At 37.2% G+C, this 17,604-nt stretch overlaps 1 protein-coding gene across 1 annotated transcript; it reads left to right on the forward strand.

Annotated features, from left to right (window-relative positions):
* The first annotated feature begins 1,097 nt into the window (after nt 1–1,097).
* On the forward strand, nt 1,098–16,294 carry LOC125879876 (splicing factor U2AF 65 kDa subunit-like). The gene is made up of 11 exons (XM_049561993.1): nt 1,098–1,261; nt 3,357–3,531; nt 3,758–3,861; nt 4,189–4,340; nt 4,450–4,566; nt 5,970–6,108; nt 6,216–6,295; nt 9,682–9,804; nt 11,751–11,837; nt 12,438–12,680; nt 13,847–16,294. The coding sequence occupies exons 1-11, from the start codon at nt 1,213–1,215 to the stop codon at nt 13,976–13,978; spliced, it is 1,401 nt and encodes a 466-aa protein (XP_049417950.1). The 5' UTR covers nt 1,098–1,212; the 3' UTR covers nt 13,979–16,294.
* The last annotated feature ends 1,310 nt before the right edge of the window (nt 16,295–17,604 follow it).

Consider the following 17,604-nt stretch of genomic DNA (forward strand, 5'->3'; position numbering starts at 1 on the left):
GTTTTAATTGTGAAACCTCATTTGTGTGTATGTGTGTGTGTGTGTGTGTGTGTGTGTGTGTGTGTGTGTGTGTGTGTGTGTGTGTGTGTGTGTGTGTGTGTGTGTGTGTGTGTGTGTGTGTGCGTGCGTGCATGTGTGTAAATGAGAGAGAGAGACTCCACTCAAGTTTAAAAAAATTACATAGTGTGACCGGATGTTGACATTTCCACAATAAAAGCCAAAAATATGTGCACATGCCATGCGGTTTTTGTACAACTTTATACATAAAAATTGTGTGCAACAAAGTCATTGTTGACATTTTTTGTGCAAATAGTGAAGTGTGGTTGTTTTTGTTTGCAAACTGAGTTTGATATTTTCAACAGGCTCATTATTTAATGGCAGGATTATTATTCTTTTTTCCATATGTGCATAAGTGAAAGGTGTATATAGTTCAAATAGTATTGAGTGTATAGTTGTGTCAAAATTTAGTACTTTATATTCAATATTTTTTATCTGTGCTATTTGAGCAGCTGTAACGTGAATTTTCCTGGTGTGGGATAAATAAAGTTTTATCTTATCGTATCTTATCTTATAAATCTAAAATCAACCAATCTTTTATTTATAACTGAAAGTTCACTTTTTTCCAAAACATAATTGCATTAATATTTTCTACAAACTATTTTTAAAAGCATTCATTTTTAATTGTGTAGGCTACCATACATATTTTATTTAAGCCAGTGTTTTTTTTTAATGTATTAATTGTTTCATTCCATATGATGTCAGCTGGTAGCCAGATCCTTGTATTGGCTTACTTTATATGATTTGCATGAAGGAGCTGCATCTATTAAACACAGTCATTGACAGACAAATACTCTGCAACTATTTTGATGACTGATTTTTTTGTTCAGTCATTTAAAACATAGTTTTAGCTTCTCAAATGTGACAGTTTACCGGGGTTAAGCAAGGAAGCTATAAACGTTTAATTAGGGTTTGGGGTTGGGGGCATTTCTGGAAGTAAAAAACAAACAAACAAAAAAACAGTGCGGCTGAGTACTTTTATTTTGAAGGTTTTAACCGGATGTTGTATATATACATTGACTCTATTTTGACACCGGGAATATTTCAGTGGTTTTTGCTGCACTGACACACACTCACACACACACTGGTTGGTTTATCGTTCCCCTCAGAAAACACAGACCTGCTTTATTTTTATACACCGAGAAAACCGCTATAATGTCGGATTTCGAGGAATTTGAGAAACAGCTTAGCGAGAATCGCCAGGGTGAGTATTAACGGTCTGTCTGTGCCCCAATTTGGTCCTCCAGCTAGCATAGTGCGCACCGTTAGCTCCCCTGATTATTTTATGAATGAATAACCCGACCTGACAGCAACTTCAGCGTGTAGTTTTCCACAACATGACTCAGCTAATGTATGTTAGCATAATTAATATGATCCTCGGTGATATCATCCTCATCATGTAGCCATTAACGTTACAACGCTAAACCTTACATACATCACTGAACGCAGTCTGGGTACCGGCGAGAGTGCACAGTGAACTTACCTGCCATCCTCCTGCGCGAGACAGCTACATGCCAAACTCCATGAGAATATAACACCTTTTATAATGTTTTCCTCTTGTGCAAAGAGATACCGGGTAGAAATGACTTAATATAACATGTATCCAATCATTATAGTGTACTTTTCAATTCGGCATCCATTGTTAATTGTTGCAACACAGTATTTATAAAAAATAATACAAAAATCTCATAACTGATATGTGATATTTCCCTGACAAGAGCAACAAAACAACAAGTATGATAATAAAACTCCTCAGCTTCAAGATCATAGCTTTGATTTATGTTGCCCGCCTGAAAAACAAAACAAAGTCTCACCATGCTTAATAATCAGAAGAAAAGAGTGTGTAGAGCCGAATTGATTAATTGATAAATTGATCAGTCAGAAAAAAATAATTGATAAAAAAGATAGGCATTCCCTTAGTGCCATGATCTTAAATGTGAGAATACCCTACTTTCCCTTGTTGCATGTGATAAAAACTGTAAAGCATCTATTAAGAAGCTTTTTGGGCTGTTGGACAGATAAAACAAGACATCTGAATTTGAATATTATGATGGGAGTGTTTCACTATTTCCTGACAATTTAAATAAACAATTAATCTGTCAGACTAACCTACATGGATATAAATACTAAACTCAATTCCAGTGAGGTGGAGAGGTGAAGAAGTACACAATACAAAGCAGAAGGCTCCCAGTCACAAAGAAAGAAAGAAAAGGAAACATACTACATTTAAAACTTGACATTTAATCAGCGTAGAGCTACCGGTGGATAAGATCTACACAGAAATCAAGAGTACCTCTTATCGATTTGTTAAAAAGTCTTAAGTCATGTTCTACCTGATGCTCCCCTTTGCCAAGAAGAACAGCCACATTAAACTGTCAGATTTCGCTGAGAAATATGATGCAGCCGTCTCTCCAGTCCAGAGAGGAGACTGGAGAGAATCAGAGCAGTTTTTTTTTTTTTTAGTACCATGTGGGATCAGAACAATGTAATAACTTTAAGTATTGATGGAGTCATTTCAAGGTCGTTGCAGTAATTATAAAAAAGAAACAGATCCATCAATTAAGTTTTGTTAGTTTGTTAAATTTATTTATACCAGGAACCATGGACAAAAATACATTAATCTCAAAAAAGAGAAGAGATGTTTTTTTTTGCCAGATTTGGCTACTAGCTAATTTCCACCTGTGGTCCATGGGTATGTGAAAGTATTGTTTGTAGCATAATCTGAATAGTCTGTAAAGAATATGAATAATACAGTAATACTAAATATTAGGGCCGGATTTTACTTTTATTTTCATCATCAATCAATCTGCCATTTATTTTTTGATTAATAAGCGTTTAATTATTTAATCAAAAAAGAAAATGTCAGAAAAATGTGAAACACACCCATTACTACTTCCTAAAGTCTGACAAACAGTCCAAAAGCCCAAACATATTCAGGTTACCATAATTTATAGCCAAGCGGAAGATGAATAGGTCCTTCATTTAAGTATTAGTAGCAATATCACAGTTACAAGTAAAAGTCCTGCATTATTATTAAGCATTATGTTTGTTATAGGTTTTCTGTTATTATAAAATCAAAGTCACTACTGTATGGCTGTTAAATAAATGAAGTGGTGTAAAAAGTACAATTTTTATACATTGTATAAGTACCAGAAATTACAAATACTTAAATTAAGGTATTTTACTTGAGTAAATTTACTTAGTTACACTCCACCTCTGCATAAAGCACATGCTAATGAGATGCTGCTCAATGATTTTTTTTGGCAGAAATGTAGTAGTTATTTCTTTCTGCTGCACAGAGAGAGAAAGAGAAAGACACAAAAAGAGGAGTCGCAGTGGATCTCCTGGCCGAGGTGACAAGCATCGCAGCTGGAGCAAAGACCGAGGGAGTCGCAGTCGAGAGAAGAGAAGCCGCAGCCGAGACCGCAAGAGTCGGGACCGCAGGAGCTCGTCCCGGGACCACAAGAAGCACAGGTCAGTGGGTGAATGATGCAGCACTAGCCAACTCATTGCTGCAGGAAATATCTGGCTCTTTAGATGCTAAATGCTCCACTATGTTCAAAAGCTTGTCTCTAGCCGTGTCTGTCTGCTGTTGTTGAGTAGGTAGTGTTCAGAGGGTTGTAGAGCTTTTTTTACAAATTGCATATAAGTTTCACTGTGTAAATATGGTCCTTGAGCTTTTATTTTCGTTTCTCTGCAGCCACTCTCCGAGGCGAACAAGGAAGAAAAGGACCTGCAAATACTGGGATGTGCCTCCTCCTGGCTTTGAACACATCACACCAATGCAATATAAAGCTATGCAAGGTGCTTATCATGTTCTCTCTTTGCTTGTTTAGTCCCGAGTCAGACTTCTTCAGAGCTACACCTACATTAATGTTTTTGAGCTTGTATCCAGGCTTGAACACGGCTGTAGTTCTGCTTCCAAAAAAGGGTAAAATTCACCTTAAAGCTCAAATTCATACTCCCTCTTGGAGTCCTAACTCAGTCCCTCTAGAGCCTGCCTGAGAATCATCATGTTTTCAAGTTTTCTTCAGCATCAGAGTAATCCAGTGATATACTGTTTGTAATAAGGAAGCACAGTTTGCAGTAGGTTTGTAGCTGAGCTTCCACTTGTTCTTCTCTCTCTTTCAGCGGCAGGGCAGATACCAACAATAGCTCTGCTGGCAACATCCACCACCACTGGAGTGGCTGCAGCTCCAACACAAGTGCCCATAGTTGGCAGTCAGATGACAAGACAAGCCAGACGCCTTTATGTTGGAAATATTCCCTTTGGAGTAACTGAGGTAAAGTCTTATTTGACTTCCTGTTTTTTACATTAACTGTGACATTTACACCAAACACTGATGTGTTTATGTTGTTTCCAGCCATGCTGTTTGTTGTTTTCCTCCTCAGGAGTCTATGGCAGAGTTCTTCAACGCTCAGATGAGACTTGCAGGCCTTTCACAAGCCCCAAGCAACCCTGTGCTCGCTGTGCAGATTAATCAGGATAAAAACTTTGCTTTCTTAGAGGTGTGTAGAAAAACTTTGCTTTCCTAATGTAATGTATATTATTATACTATATATTATATTATTGCTGCTGACTTCATAAAGTCTGCATTTAAAGTAATACTTTTACATTTTGGAATACATGCTCATTCTATATTTGTCAGATGAGAAGACTGATATGACTCTCATGTTTGTTTAAAGGGGCCCTATTATGCTTTTATTTTTTTCCTGTAATATATAAATACAGTATATTGTAACAATGTCGGATGTTCATTTTAAACATGGAGAAGTTTCAAATAATGAGTAAGTGTATGTAAAAGTAATCCCTGTGAGCAAAAACCTCAGGGTTCAAACCATTCATCTACTTTAGAGACAAGTTGAGGTCAGCTTGTGAAAGATTTCTTTTTCTTACCTTGCTACATGTAGCTACATGCTAACATCAGGGAAACATGTTATCTTGGTTGACGATATTGGTAATTTCTCCCAAATTTCGTATCATATTCCTGATGGAACATGTCTGGTTGTGAAGACTTTGGCTCAGAATTTTTTATTGGTGTTTTGTCACTGTAGAAACTGCCGCTACACTCCGTTACAGTCATTCCCTGGCTGCAAGCACACTCCTACATGTATGCTAACGTCAGGGAAACATGCTATCTTGGTTGACGATATTGGTAATTTCTCCCAAATTTTGCATCATATTACTGCTGGAACATGTCTGGTTGTGAAGATTTTGGTTTAGAAGCTTTTATTGGTGGTAGAAACTGTCGTTACTCCCATCATTCCCTGGCTGCAAGTACACTGCTACGTGTAGCTACATACTAACGTCAGTAGAGCATGTAATCTTGGTTGCTAATGTCATTAATTTCTCCCCGATGTTAGATCACATTCCTGCCGAAATGTGTCTGGTTGTGTTATTGGTGATTTTTTAATGTTAGAAAGTGCTGCTGTTCTCCGTTACAGTCATACCCCATTTGCTATGACAGGTAAATACAGGTGTTCCAGCAGAAAGTGTTTGGAAAACAAAGTGTTTTTTGAACATGTGTGAACATGTTCTTGTAGAAAGCCAAAGTAAAACTAAGAACATGAAAATGAGCATAATGGGTCCCCTATAATCCATATAAAGACTTTCCAGGGATTTTATTTTATTTGCTAGTTTATTTCACAGACATGACACACAAATATTATTAAACGTAGGGTTTTTGTTTGCATCATGTTACTGCTTTTTTTTAAATTTCCATTAATAAGATTTTACCATTAGTAAAGACATTATCCACAGACGTGTGAAATGTTAATCAAATTGGGTTTTTAAAAGCCTGTTATCATCACATGATTTGAATATAAAAAGATAAGAATGTAAAAATAACAGATGTGCAGATTTCAAACGTTGTTGTTGGAACAGCTGAAGTCTCATTGATTTTCCTCTTTAGTTTCGGTCTGTAGACGAGACGACGCAGGCGATGGCCTTCGATGGAATCATTTTTCAGGGTCAGTCACTGAAGATAAGAAGACCTCATGACTATCGGCCTTTACCTGGTATCTCTGAGCAGCCTGCTTTCCATGTCCCAGGTTTGTCACTGAGTAATACGGTATTAAGTTACGGTGTTAAGTAATGACATATTTTATTTCATGATATAAGAAAATGTTTTTCATACTTGTGATTTTGTTCCCTGTAGGCGTCGTCTCCACAGTCGTTCCAGACTCCCCCCACAAACTGTTTATAGGAGGCCTGCCGAACTACCTTAACGATGACCAGGTATTTAACTGAAACAGACCGAACAGGTGCACTCATGTTTCCTCATTTTACTCACACATGCTGAGGTTTTTTTGTCGCACTTTAAACATGGCACAAAATATGTTTTAAATATCTTTATGAAATGAAAAATCAAAAACTGTGTTGTGGTAGAGAGAAAACAGAAGTTTTCCTTGAAGAGTCAAAAACAGCTCAATGTTTATTAGAGCCAGAAACAGAACGTGACCCCAGCACATATATACAAACAAAGACCAAAAATGACAAAGTTAACAATAACACCATACAGGGAAAACATGAACAGGGTAATATTAAATTCCGTTTTGTGATTATTTGTGAATATGTATCTGATATTTTCCTTAATCACAATGGACAACTTCTACAGATAATTAGCTTTTATTTTTAATATTTTGCCTAAACTATCTGATATTAAACTTAAGTCATATCATGTCATTAATCATATATATGAATATTATAAAAAGGCTTTTTGTGACTATCAAAGTAAACTGCTTATACCTTTCTCATGTTAAGCATACTGATTAAAGAAAGGTAAGCAAAGTCCAGTATGTTCACATAAGAGGCTGTATTTATTTCTGTGTGATATAAGCTTAAGCTTGAGTGCTGCTCCTCGTTCATCTGAGTCTATGTTGTCAAAGAAAAAGTCCACCTTAAGAAAACAGGATGAGTGGCTGTCACACAGCCCATAGTTCAGAAGCTGTATGATTAGCTGAAGAAGTTATTAGTTGACCAGCAGCAAAGTTAAGTGACAGTATCATAATTAAATGTGATTAGTTGTTTTTTGTGTTATTTCATGACTTATGTGGTAATAAACTTTAATATTTGAAATCTAAAAGTTTTGGTCGGGCAAAATAAGAAGCGTCTGTGGCAGTAGGACTTTTAATTTTAATAATTAGCAATTTTTACAGTTTTCTTGTATTTATAAACGATTTATCAGCTGATTGATAAGAAAATTAGCAGCAGAATAATCGTTGATATGAGCCCCGATCGAGTAATTGTAAAAGTCACTTATCAGACCGAAATTGACAAATATTTTCTGGTTCTAGCTTCTCAAACATGAGAAGTTGTTGCTTTTCACTCTTTTATATCATTATTTATTGCGTATCTTTGGATTCTGGATAAAACAAAGAGTTTGAAGACATCTTGTGATGAGCATTTTTTGAATATTTCGCTTTTTGCATGTTTTTTTTAATTTAGTTGACCAAGTGATCGACAGACTAAAATCAGAAAACAGTAATTGCTTGCAGCTGGAGCCAGAATAATATATTCGATATATCAGCCAATATTCGCTCATTGCAGATGTATTGATGTTGGTGTACACATAAAGTGATAGAAGCAATTGCTCAGGGCCCCCCTAATTTTTTTTTAATGAACGTGAAACAATAACAACAAAAAATGTAACATCTAAAAATGTCCTAAACAAAAGCAGACAACATTTCATAACATTATGCCAAAAAAAACCCCAAACAAACAAAAAAAAGCAGTAAGCTCAGAGATGGGTGAAATAGACAATTTGGGTAAGCTAAGTAAGTAGTTTACTGTAGCCGATGAAAAAAAGCACTCCTAGGACTCTGTTGTATAATATATACATACACAAAATATATATACATTTTGTATTGTATACATGTACAGCATGAAGCACATGAAAAGTGTAACAAATGAATGACCAAGAAAAGAACAAAAGTCAACACTTACTGGGATAAGTATCTCCAGTATCTTCCTTATAATGTTTGCTTAAACCCATATTTACAATATACAAATTGGTCCAGTGCCATGTGAAGTGGCAACACATAACAATGGGGGGCCCCCCCAAACCAAATCCCGCACAGGGCCTCGAGAAATTTAGGCCCGGCCCTGTTTTTATATGTCGGTTGATAAGTAACAAGAAAGATCAGTACAGAAATACCAAACTAGGTCGCTTTTACATAGTTTGTCCACCAGAGAGCATTTACTAGTTGATTTTCAGCTGAAGAATGTCACATTCAGTATATATCTTTGTCACAGTTACCTAAAAAACAAATCTAAGAGATCTGTGTCAAGATTGTTTATGTGGAAAAAAAGATAATGTAAGACAGAACTTTATTTATCTCGAGGGAAATTGTTGTGCAGCAGTTACAGCACACAGCAGAGAAAAAAAAGGAAATAAAATAAATAAAAGGAAATTAATTGAACATTGGAAAGTAACTAACAGTATAAGTATATAGGTGGACTTTTTCTTTGAGAACATCAAAAGTTACAGTAAATATTTGCTTATAAATAGGCTGCACTCATAACTGAGTCTAATACTTTGAAGGACTAAACAGATTCACAGCTCCATCTTTGCTCTCAGGTGAGCAGATGGTGTAAACTTTCTCTGTTACACAGTGAATTTAACTCTTACCTGTCCATTCTGTCTCATATACTCTAACTACCTTACAGAGCACATGTAGCCTGATGTATATTATTCACTGACTTATTTTATTTTTTAATTCTTGCAGTCACTTGCCACTGCGTTGATACTCACAGCTCTTTCATTTTTGTTCCCCCACTTTGTCCCCAGCTAGGGGCCTGTAAGATCGTTAAGTCTGCGCTCATAATTTGTTCAGTAGTACTCATCTACTGCTGCCATGCCAACATGTAACACAAGGCAAGTAAGACATTCTGGTCCTCACACGGATACACTCCCAGCCAGCAGGCTCCCTTACTGGCTACTTTCTGTCTCCCATCATGCTTTTGGAGCGCGTTTAGGACCCGGGGATTTTGGGGATTAAGGCCTGATCATTAAGACTTGGGGATGCTGTTGTTTATGGTGGTGGGTTTTTTGGGGGTTGCTGTATTCAGCTTTAAATGTAAAGGTAAGAAAACATATTGTCCCACTGGTGTGATGTAATTTGCCTGTACTTGGCAAAATACAGTAATAATCAGTCTGTTAAATCTAAATAAGATCATTTATTTTTTATTTTACCCTGCACCATTTACAGCTCAGCTTGCCGTAAAAATACTTCCAACTTTGAATATGAGAATTTTTCTCTTCCAATATAATTTGCATATTTAAAACTTTGTCTCACTGATATTTCAGGAAGTTATTTTTATGTTCCCCAGATGTAGCTCAGTTCCACATCATCAGCCCTTCACATCCTCCCTAAACCCTCAAAAGACATGAACATTTTTATCCACCGCCGTCTCTTCTTTCTTCTTTTTATAGCAATGCAGAATCTGTAAAATGCACAAATGTACAAAAAAGCAAAGCACATTAACTGCATACATTTTACATCCAGTAATCATGTTATAAATAGACTGTGATGTGACTGTGACATTTAGAATTCACTCTGTAGGTTTCTGCATGGTCACTATGAATTATTAGTTTCATATTTTCATCTGATTCTTGTTTGCAGGTAAAGGAGCTCTTGACATCGTTTGGGCCTCTCAAAGCGTTCAATCTTGTGAAGGACAGTGCCACGTCACTGTCGAAAGGTTACGCCTTTTGCGAATACGTAGACATCAGCGCCACTGATCAGGTAATGGTTATGTGCAGTTTATATGCCTCCATCTATACGTACGTCCCATTCACCTCATTGCAGTATCTCAAGAACGCCTCAAGGGGATTTCTTCAAATTTGGCACAAATGTCCATTTGGACTTCAGGATAAACAATTCATTTTATAGGCTCATACGTCAAAAGTCAAGATCACTGTGACCTTGTCTGTGTCATTCTCCTGAAGGTGATATATCAAGAAAACTTTGAGGGAAATTTTTACAAACAAACGTTTACTAGGACTCAGCAATGAACTGATTAGAATTTGGTGGTCTAAGGTCAAAGTTCAAGGTCACGTGACCTCATGAAATATGTTTTTGGCCAGAAACTGAAGAATTCATATGCTAATTATGACAGTATTTTTTTCATGCTTCTGCACCAGTAATAGCCATGGCCAGAGGAATTATGTTTTGGGGTTTTCTGTTGATCTGTCCGTCTGTTCCTTGCAACCTTGCGTCTGTCTCATTCTTGTGAACATGATTTTCAAGAAGACCTTAAGGGAATTTACTTAAATTTGGCAAAAATGTCCACTTGGGCTCAGCGATAAACTGATTAGAATTTAGTGGTCAAAGGTCAATGCGACCTTGCATTGGTCTCATTCTCATGAATGCAATATCTCAAGAACACCTTGAGGGAATTTCTTCAAATTTGACACAAACATCCCCTTGGAGTGAAGAATAAACTAATTCCACTTTGGCTGTCAAAGGTCAAGGTCACTGTGACCTCACAAAACATGTTTTTGGCCATAACTCAAGAATTCAGCCAGTAATTATAACAAAAAATCCCACTAATGTCTAATAAAATAAAATAATTAAAGCTATAGTATGGTAATGATGGAGAGCTAGCAAGATTTGAAAGCGGCACCTCCTCTAAGCTCCACCTCCTCCTCCCCCTCCCGTCAGTGCTCCATCCAAAGCCATGGCTCCACAAACTTGAATGTGCATCCTGCAGTAGAAGTCAGCAGGGCAGAGGAGAGCCGTGTAAAATAACAAATCCCCCCGAAGCAAACAAATAATTACCTGTCTAACAGAAAGACAGCAACCTCTGCGTCACTTTTCAGGCCCTTCAGCTCCCTCAGTCCACCATTCAAAAGCTGCACCGATGTTGACGTCTGGTTTGTCCTCTCACTTTATCCAAAGCCTTTTTCGTCGCAGCCTTTTCTGCCTCCGACTTTCTTTTCTTAGCCTGTTTAGCGGGTTGAGCCATTACAAGTAACGCTAGAAGTGGTACTTCTGTCTGCATTTTCTCTGCCATTGTTCAGCAAACTTATTCTCCTGCTAACTCAGTATTTCTGCTGAGGAGTGTGCTGAATATTTCCGGCAACGGTGACACGTGATGAGTGCACGCAGGGAGGAGGGAGGGAGGGATGGAGGGGCTTGGGCAGGACGAGACATGAAGGCATCTGATTGGTTCTTTCCATTCGCACCGAATGGCAGGGATTGGTCAGAGTTTTTACAGGCCTGCAGCTGCCACAGAGGTCGGATTTTTTTCATTCCTTTTTCTGAACACATTACGTATTGACTACTCTCAGGATGGAAGGCCCATTTTACCCAGTATAACAAAGAGTGTTTCTGAAAAGGATTACCAACTATAGCTTTAAGTGATGACATTTTCTATCCAAAAGGTCAAAGGTCAACTTCACTGTAACATCGTAATGTTCTGCAAAAACACTTTTCTGGCCATGTTTCAATGCCATACCTCATGAACAGAAGGGGAGGCATTTAATGTGATACTGAGTTGGTGGCACTAATCACAAGCGCCCTCCTTGAAACTGTGCTGATTGTATAGATCCTCTGTGCTGTGTAAAGCATCCCTGTTTTTGCATCTTGATGGGTTCGTGAAGGCATACAGTCATGAGGCGGTAATTCTAATTATTAGCTGTGGTGTTAAATGTTATTTAATGTAAATGGTTGTGTGTTTTCTCCGTCAGGCAGTTGCTGGGCTTAATGGGATGCAACTGGGCGACAAAAAGCTGATAGTCCAAAGGGCGAGTGTGGGAGCTAAAAATGCCAATCCTGTGAGTCCTTGTACTGTTCCTTAAAGATCACAGTGGAAAAGCGCAAGTGTGACAGCGTGCCAGCATGCACGACAACGTAGAATAATATCCTGGTATTTCCCTGGTATTTTTTTTTTAATTTGAATTGTATATTTCTTTCTACTTGTTTTCTCTTGTTATGTATTTATTTAATATATTCCATATATTCTTTCAAAATGTATGTTTAAAAATCCAACTTCATTTATGGTTAGAAATTTCAGGCATCCTGAAAAGAAACCTGATCTATTCCTAAATGTAATTCAGCCATCATTAATTAGATAATTTGTACCTTTGGTGTTCCTCCTGTTTCATGTCATGTCAACTCTGATTAGACAAAAGGAGCTTAATTTTCTCACAGTGGCAGATGGTGGGAGTGAAAGGTCAGTGGAAAAATAACTTCCAGCATGTTTATCCACTGAAGGAATGCCAAAGATACAGTAACAAGCGGAGGGAGGGGGGGACAGGAAGCAGCTCTACAGGAAATATATTTAGTATAAGACTGAATCTGGTAGTCTGTACCAGAGTCTTATTTAAAAAAAACTGACTTTAAGCTGATGTGTACAACTCTTCCTCCACACCCAGACCTCCATCATAGAGACCCCGGTGACGCTGCAGGTCCCTGGGCTTCAGAGGCTGCAGAACTCCGGCATGCCCACTGAGGTGCTGTGCCTTCTCAACATGGTGATGCCTGAGGAGCTGGTGGATGACGAAGACTATGAGGAGATCCTTGAAGACATCCGCGAAGAGTGCTGCAAGTACGGCAGCGTCCGCTCCATTGAGATCCCCCGACCAGTCGACGGTGTGGAAGTTCCCGGCTGTGGAAAGGTGAGCCTGGTGTCTGCACATGTTTAGACTCCAAACATAGATTGTTAAACTACATTAGCTCCACAAAGCCAGCACACAAATTTCTGCTTGTCTCATTCTGGTCTGGCAAACCCTCAAACCCATCACCCACTGGGTTGTTACTGGTCTTTGCTTTTTGACTTTCAAACTGGAAAACATGGTGAAAAATGATATTGAAGTTCTGATGAATTAGACACCAAAAACAGTTCCTGAATAAAAGTCTGAAATCTATTAGCAACCACAGGTTATGGTGATTTGTGTCTTGGTAAGCCTAAAAATTAATGCTCCGTTACCATTTTCAGAGCAATATTTTATAAACTAGTGCTCTCATGACAACTTAGAAGAAGTAGTCCCGTCTTGGACTATCTCAGCGGCTATGTGGAACACACGACATCATTTCTGTTATACTTCTACAATGACAATAAAGTCTCCAATGTCTTTAACAGAGGTGGGTAAGTTAACCAGATGTACATTTGTCAAACCAACCAGCTGGACTTGATCCTTGAAGTCTCTTTTAAAACCTTTTTTTAATTCTCGATACATTTTTCTTTATGAAGCTTAAAATGAAAAGACGTTAAAAACAAAATCCCATACATTCACCAGGCTGGCCAGACTAAAAAAAACTGTTACAACTGTTACACTAAACATATGAGCAAAATTGTCCTGAATCCTAAACAACTGATTCCGGTTTTAGAGAACTGGTCTTAAATGACATTCTGAGTTGAAAAAAGTTTTAAAAAGTCTCAAATCTGCCTTAAGGTGTAGAACTAGACTAGAAACCCTGAAAAACACAACCGCAACCTTAGTGTCAGTGGGTGTTTTCTGCTCTCAGGCAGTAATGAGCACATTACAGTTTGGCACACTACAGTAAGCCACACTAGAGAATGTACTCACACAGGTGGCACAAAGGTCAGATTTGTGCGTAATTGGAAGTGCTTTGTGGCACCATTTTTTGATTTTACAAGAGAAAAGACTGCGAGGTTGAATACTAACTGGTTTGTTTGACAAATGTTCGTCTTGTTTCCCACCTTCAGTAAAAAGCAGCATACAACTGCTTTTCTAAGATTTTCTTTTATCTGTGAATACATCTAAGATCCTCCACTCATCTTCATACTGTTCAGGACCTGACTGACTGTTTTTTATTCCAGATCTTTGTGGAGTATGTTTCTGCAGCAGACTGTCAGAAAGCCATGCAAGCTCTCACCGGCCGAAAGTTTGCCAACAGAGTGGTGGTCACCAAATACTATGATCCAGACATGTATCACAGACACGAGTTTTGAAAGCACAGACGAGTCCTCCTTTTCTGTTTGCGAGCTTGGCTCCAGTCGGTTTCTTTACTCCTCTGAATGTCGTGAACGCGTCCAAGAAAAGACTTGTTTTATTACATCTTCTACTTAACAAACTGGACTGCAGTGTGTGTTTCTCCACTGAATATCTAACTCCCAGCTTTAGCTTTAACACCCACACAGTGAGCCGATCTCATTATGAATTCAAAAAATACTGTAGTATCCTTTACATTTGTAGTAGAATGAATGTGACATGTATCTTATCTACACTAATACTGCCTGACAATGCCAGAGTAGCTGTCTTATGAAGTATGCACTATATGAGAAAAAAACAGTCTAATGTTTAGATTTCCCTCCTGAGCACAAACATTCATTTCTGTTTTAGATTTGAGAAGCCATCATAGCGTTTATTGTGTGGCTGTGAGAGAAAAAGGTTTTTATTTATTTATTTTTCCAAAGTAATATTTTCCTCTATACGTCACATATTAATGTTCCTTAAACATATATGATGCTATTACCTGCACTGCTTACACAGACCAAATGTTTACTTTTGTTTTTATCAGAGCGGCCTCAAAGGTCATTTTGTAAATATGAAACATTAATATCTAAAAGATAAGAAATATATTAAATTGGCCATGCACACTGGAAGCTACTTGAATTAGAAATTGATCTTTTAAAGGGAAATCTGCCTTGGTTGAAACCTTCTTATTAAACACTGACTTTTGTTTGTTAAGCCCCTCCCCCAGGAATGGCCGTTGTCCGATTATAGCTTAGCAAACATAACTAGGGCTGTAGTAAAAGCGAAACTTTTACAAAACCAAGCCAGATGTAGCTTACTAGCTACGGTAGCTAACTGAGCATTACCTCCAAGGAGCACATTGCTAATGCTAGCCAGTTTGTGGGGTTAAAATTAGCTAGCTAGGTAGTGTTTCTCTGCTGTGTGATGATGACGCAACACAGTTATCCAATAAAGACCTAATTTATTGGCATATTTGTCGATCCAGTGGCTTATGCTCGCCACTAAGCTAATGCCTACAGTAAGCTAAAGTGTACGGTAACGTTATAACATTACAACATGTGGTGTTTTTCACATACGTTGATTTATTTGTGGCAACTACCACAATATCAGCATTTACTGCTACATATTGTTTGGGGTAAAAGCTTATTTTATTGTAGAGTTGCACGCAATGATTCTTATAGCCCCTTCTAGCCCTGCTTACTTGTCAGACCAATAATGACACAAGTTAAAAGGCATAGCTAGCTAGCATACCCAACAGTCCCTCCGCCTCACTCCCCCCTTGGAGACTCCTTCACCGGGGGAAAGAAGGCCACAGCTTCGGACATGGCACTTGGGTTTGTAATGGCTGAATTCAAGTTGCTCCAGGGTGCTAGCTACCCCACAACTGAATATGCCACATAAAGTTAGCCACAATAGTCAACTCATCTAATGCTAATTGTGGGTTAGCAAGTTAACGTAATAGCTAACATCACTTGCAGCCGTTTCATTAGAATAAAATGACATAACTGAAATAATGTGACTAAACGTTACATGGACAATACTCAGAACACATTTCCTTGGCAGTGAACAGAATTTCTGCCTGAATCATCATGTCAGATTTTCGTCTGTGGTTGTTTAACAATGAAGCCAACAACTCCTATTATCCCACACTACTTCAGACATCTTCAAAGTCTTTCTTTTGTTACTGTTTTGATTGAGAGACCCCTAGTGGCAGAAATGACATAATGTTGTTTAACTGACATAGCAACTGTATCAAAAGGGGCGGGGCTTAATGAATGGTCAGTGGCATCTATCTAACCAGCAATATTCAACAATTTGTCTTCAAAATCAGAAAAACAAAATCAAATCAGTCTTCGTGGTCTCATTGAAAAAATAAAGAAGTTATGCACATGTTGAGAAACGCACTTTTAAATTTTGCAGATATCATGTCAAATGACTTTTTAAAAGCTTTATTCTTTGTGTGATCTGTCACAGAAAATGTATTAAATGAAAGCATTAATTTATTATGAAATAACTTTTATCTTCTTGAAAAATGCAGGCCCAAATACCCAAACAAATCTGTCTGACAATGGGATGTGAGAGAATAACCATTTGGACATCACCTGGTTTGCACAGAGGCTGCAGCAAACAGTATGTTCTGTTTCAAACTGTATTTTAGTGTAATAAGTGGAACATATCAACTAATGATAAACAGCCGCTGTATTTTATACATTTTTGGATGGCCAAACATTGAAAAACATTTTCAGTTTGTACAGTCCCTGCCACTGCCATTGCCTTGAATAAATGCTTGCATCCACTGTCAGTCTGTGTGTGGGGGAGTCCTTTTTCTGCACTATCCTATCAAAACACAGGGTCAGTTAGAAGTGCTTGTACAGATAATTAACATTTATTTTACAAAGGGTTCTCAGCAGTGTTTGTGTTGTTTCTGGTTAGACTTGTGTAACAGTATTTAGAAACGAGAGTTTTCACTGTCCTCCTGTGGTCATAATGAGAAAATGCAACACTATATTTAAACTATGGCTAACACATATTTTTACCATCAGTATAATAATTATAAATATAAGCGTGTATCAAGTATCATGATTTTTCACATAGCGTGATGTTAAAAATAAAAATAGTAACATCAGTGCTGGAAATAATCATGCACTGGGAAAAAAAAAAAAAAAAAGACTGAAAGCTGTTGAACAGTTTTGTGGTGTGGAGATCACATGTGTCAAGGAAGACAATACAATCCCTTACTTCTGGTTAATACTTTCAAAATAAGTGGATACAAGCAGAAAAGGGATGTCTGTTGCCAACTTTTCCGAAGATGTTATCAAACAAAACCTTATATGCCAGATATATATTTATTGTATCATAATAAGTATCATATTACAGATATATTTTTTGTTTTGTTATTGCACAGTTTTCCACTTAAATTGAATAATAATTAACTGATTTGACATAAGATTGCAATCGGTATGAATAAAGTTGAAGGTATTTTACACTGAAATTCTTAGTTTATTTAGTGCGGAATTATACGTTTGTTTGACAGTATATAGCATTTTTTCTTGAGTGGGTAATATAACACACTTGGATGTTTTAACTCAGAGTATCAAGTTCAAATAACAAATGATAATTTGTTAAACACTTTGTATATGCTATGGTTTTTGAGTTGAAACAAAGCTTATCTTGAAGTTGGTTTTACTCAAGTTTGTAAGCTAGCAAGTGAACATACATTTCTGAGTTGAAACAACTTGAAATTTATTAGTGATGTGGTGATTTTGTACAGTTTTTTTATTTCCATTTTTATTTTCTATACTTCTAGTTATTCAGTTTTATTTTATTTACCTCTCTGTTTATCTGATTTATGAATGATATTGTTATTGTTAAAGTTATTTTCTCTATATTCTTTTTACATATAACTTATTTTCTATCATATCATATCATATAATCTTTTAATTTCATTTCATTTCCTTTTATTTATTTATCTATTTTTAATTTCATTCTATTAGTATTTATTTATTTTTTAAAGAAAGAAGTCGTTGCTGGTTTTATTTTGTAGGTTTGTGACCGGATGTTGTGTGGTGGTAGCGCGTCACATGACATGCCCATGGCGACA

The sequence above is a fragment of the Epinephelus fuscoguttatus genome, linkage group LG19 (genome assembly GCF_011397635.1).
Source record: "Epinephelus fuscoguttatus linkage group LG19, E.fuscoguttatus.final_Chr_v1".
NCBI lineage: Eukaryota > Metazoa > Chordata > Actinopteri > Perciformes > Serranidae > Epinephelus > Epinephelus fuscoguttatus.

What these genes read in the sequence shown, in the direction of transcription:
- LOC125879876 (XM_049561993.1), top strand. Translation starts at nt 1,213, where the DNA reads ATGTCGGATTTCGAGGAATTTGAGAAACAGCTTAGCGAGAATCGCCAG. An exon ending in AAAACTTTGCTTTCTTAGAG is followed by an intron (nt 4,567 to 5,969) that starts GTGTGTAGAAAA and finishes TTTCCTCTTTAG; the next exon opens with TTTCGGTCTGTAGACGAGAC. An exon ending in GCCTGCTTTCCATGTCCCAG is followed by an intron (nt 6,109 to 6,215) that starts GTTTGTCACTGA and finishes TGTTCCCTGTAG; the next exon opens with GCGTCGTCTCCACAGTCGTT.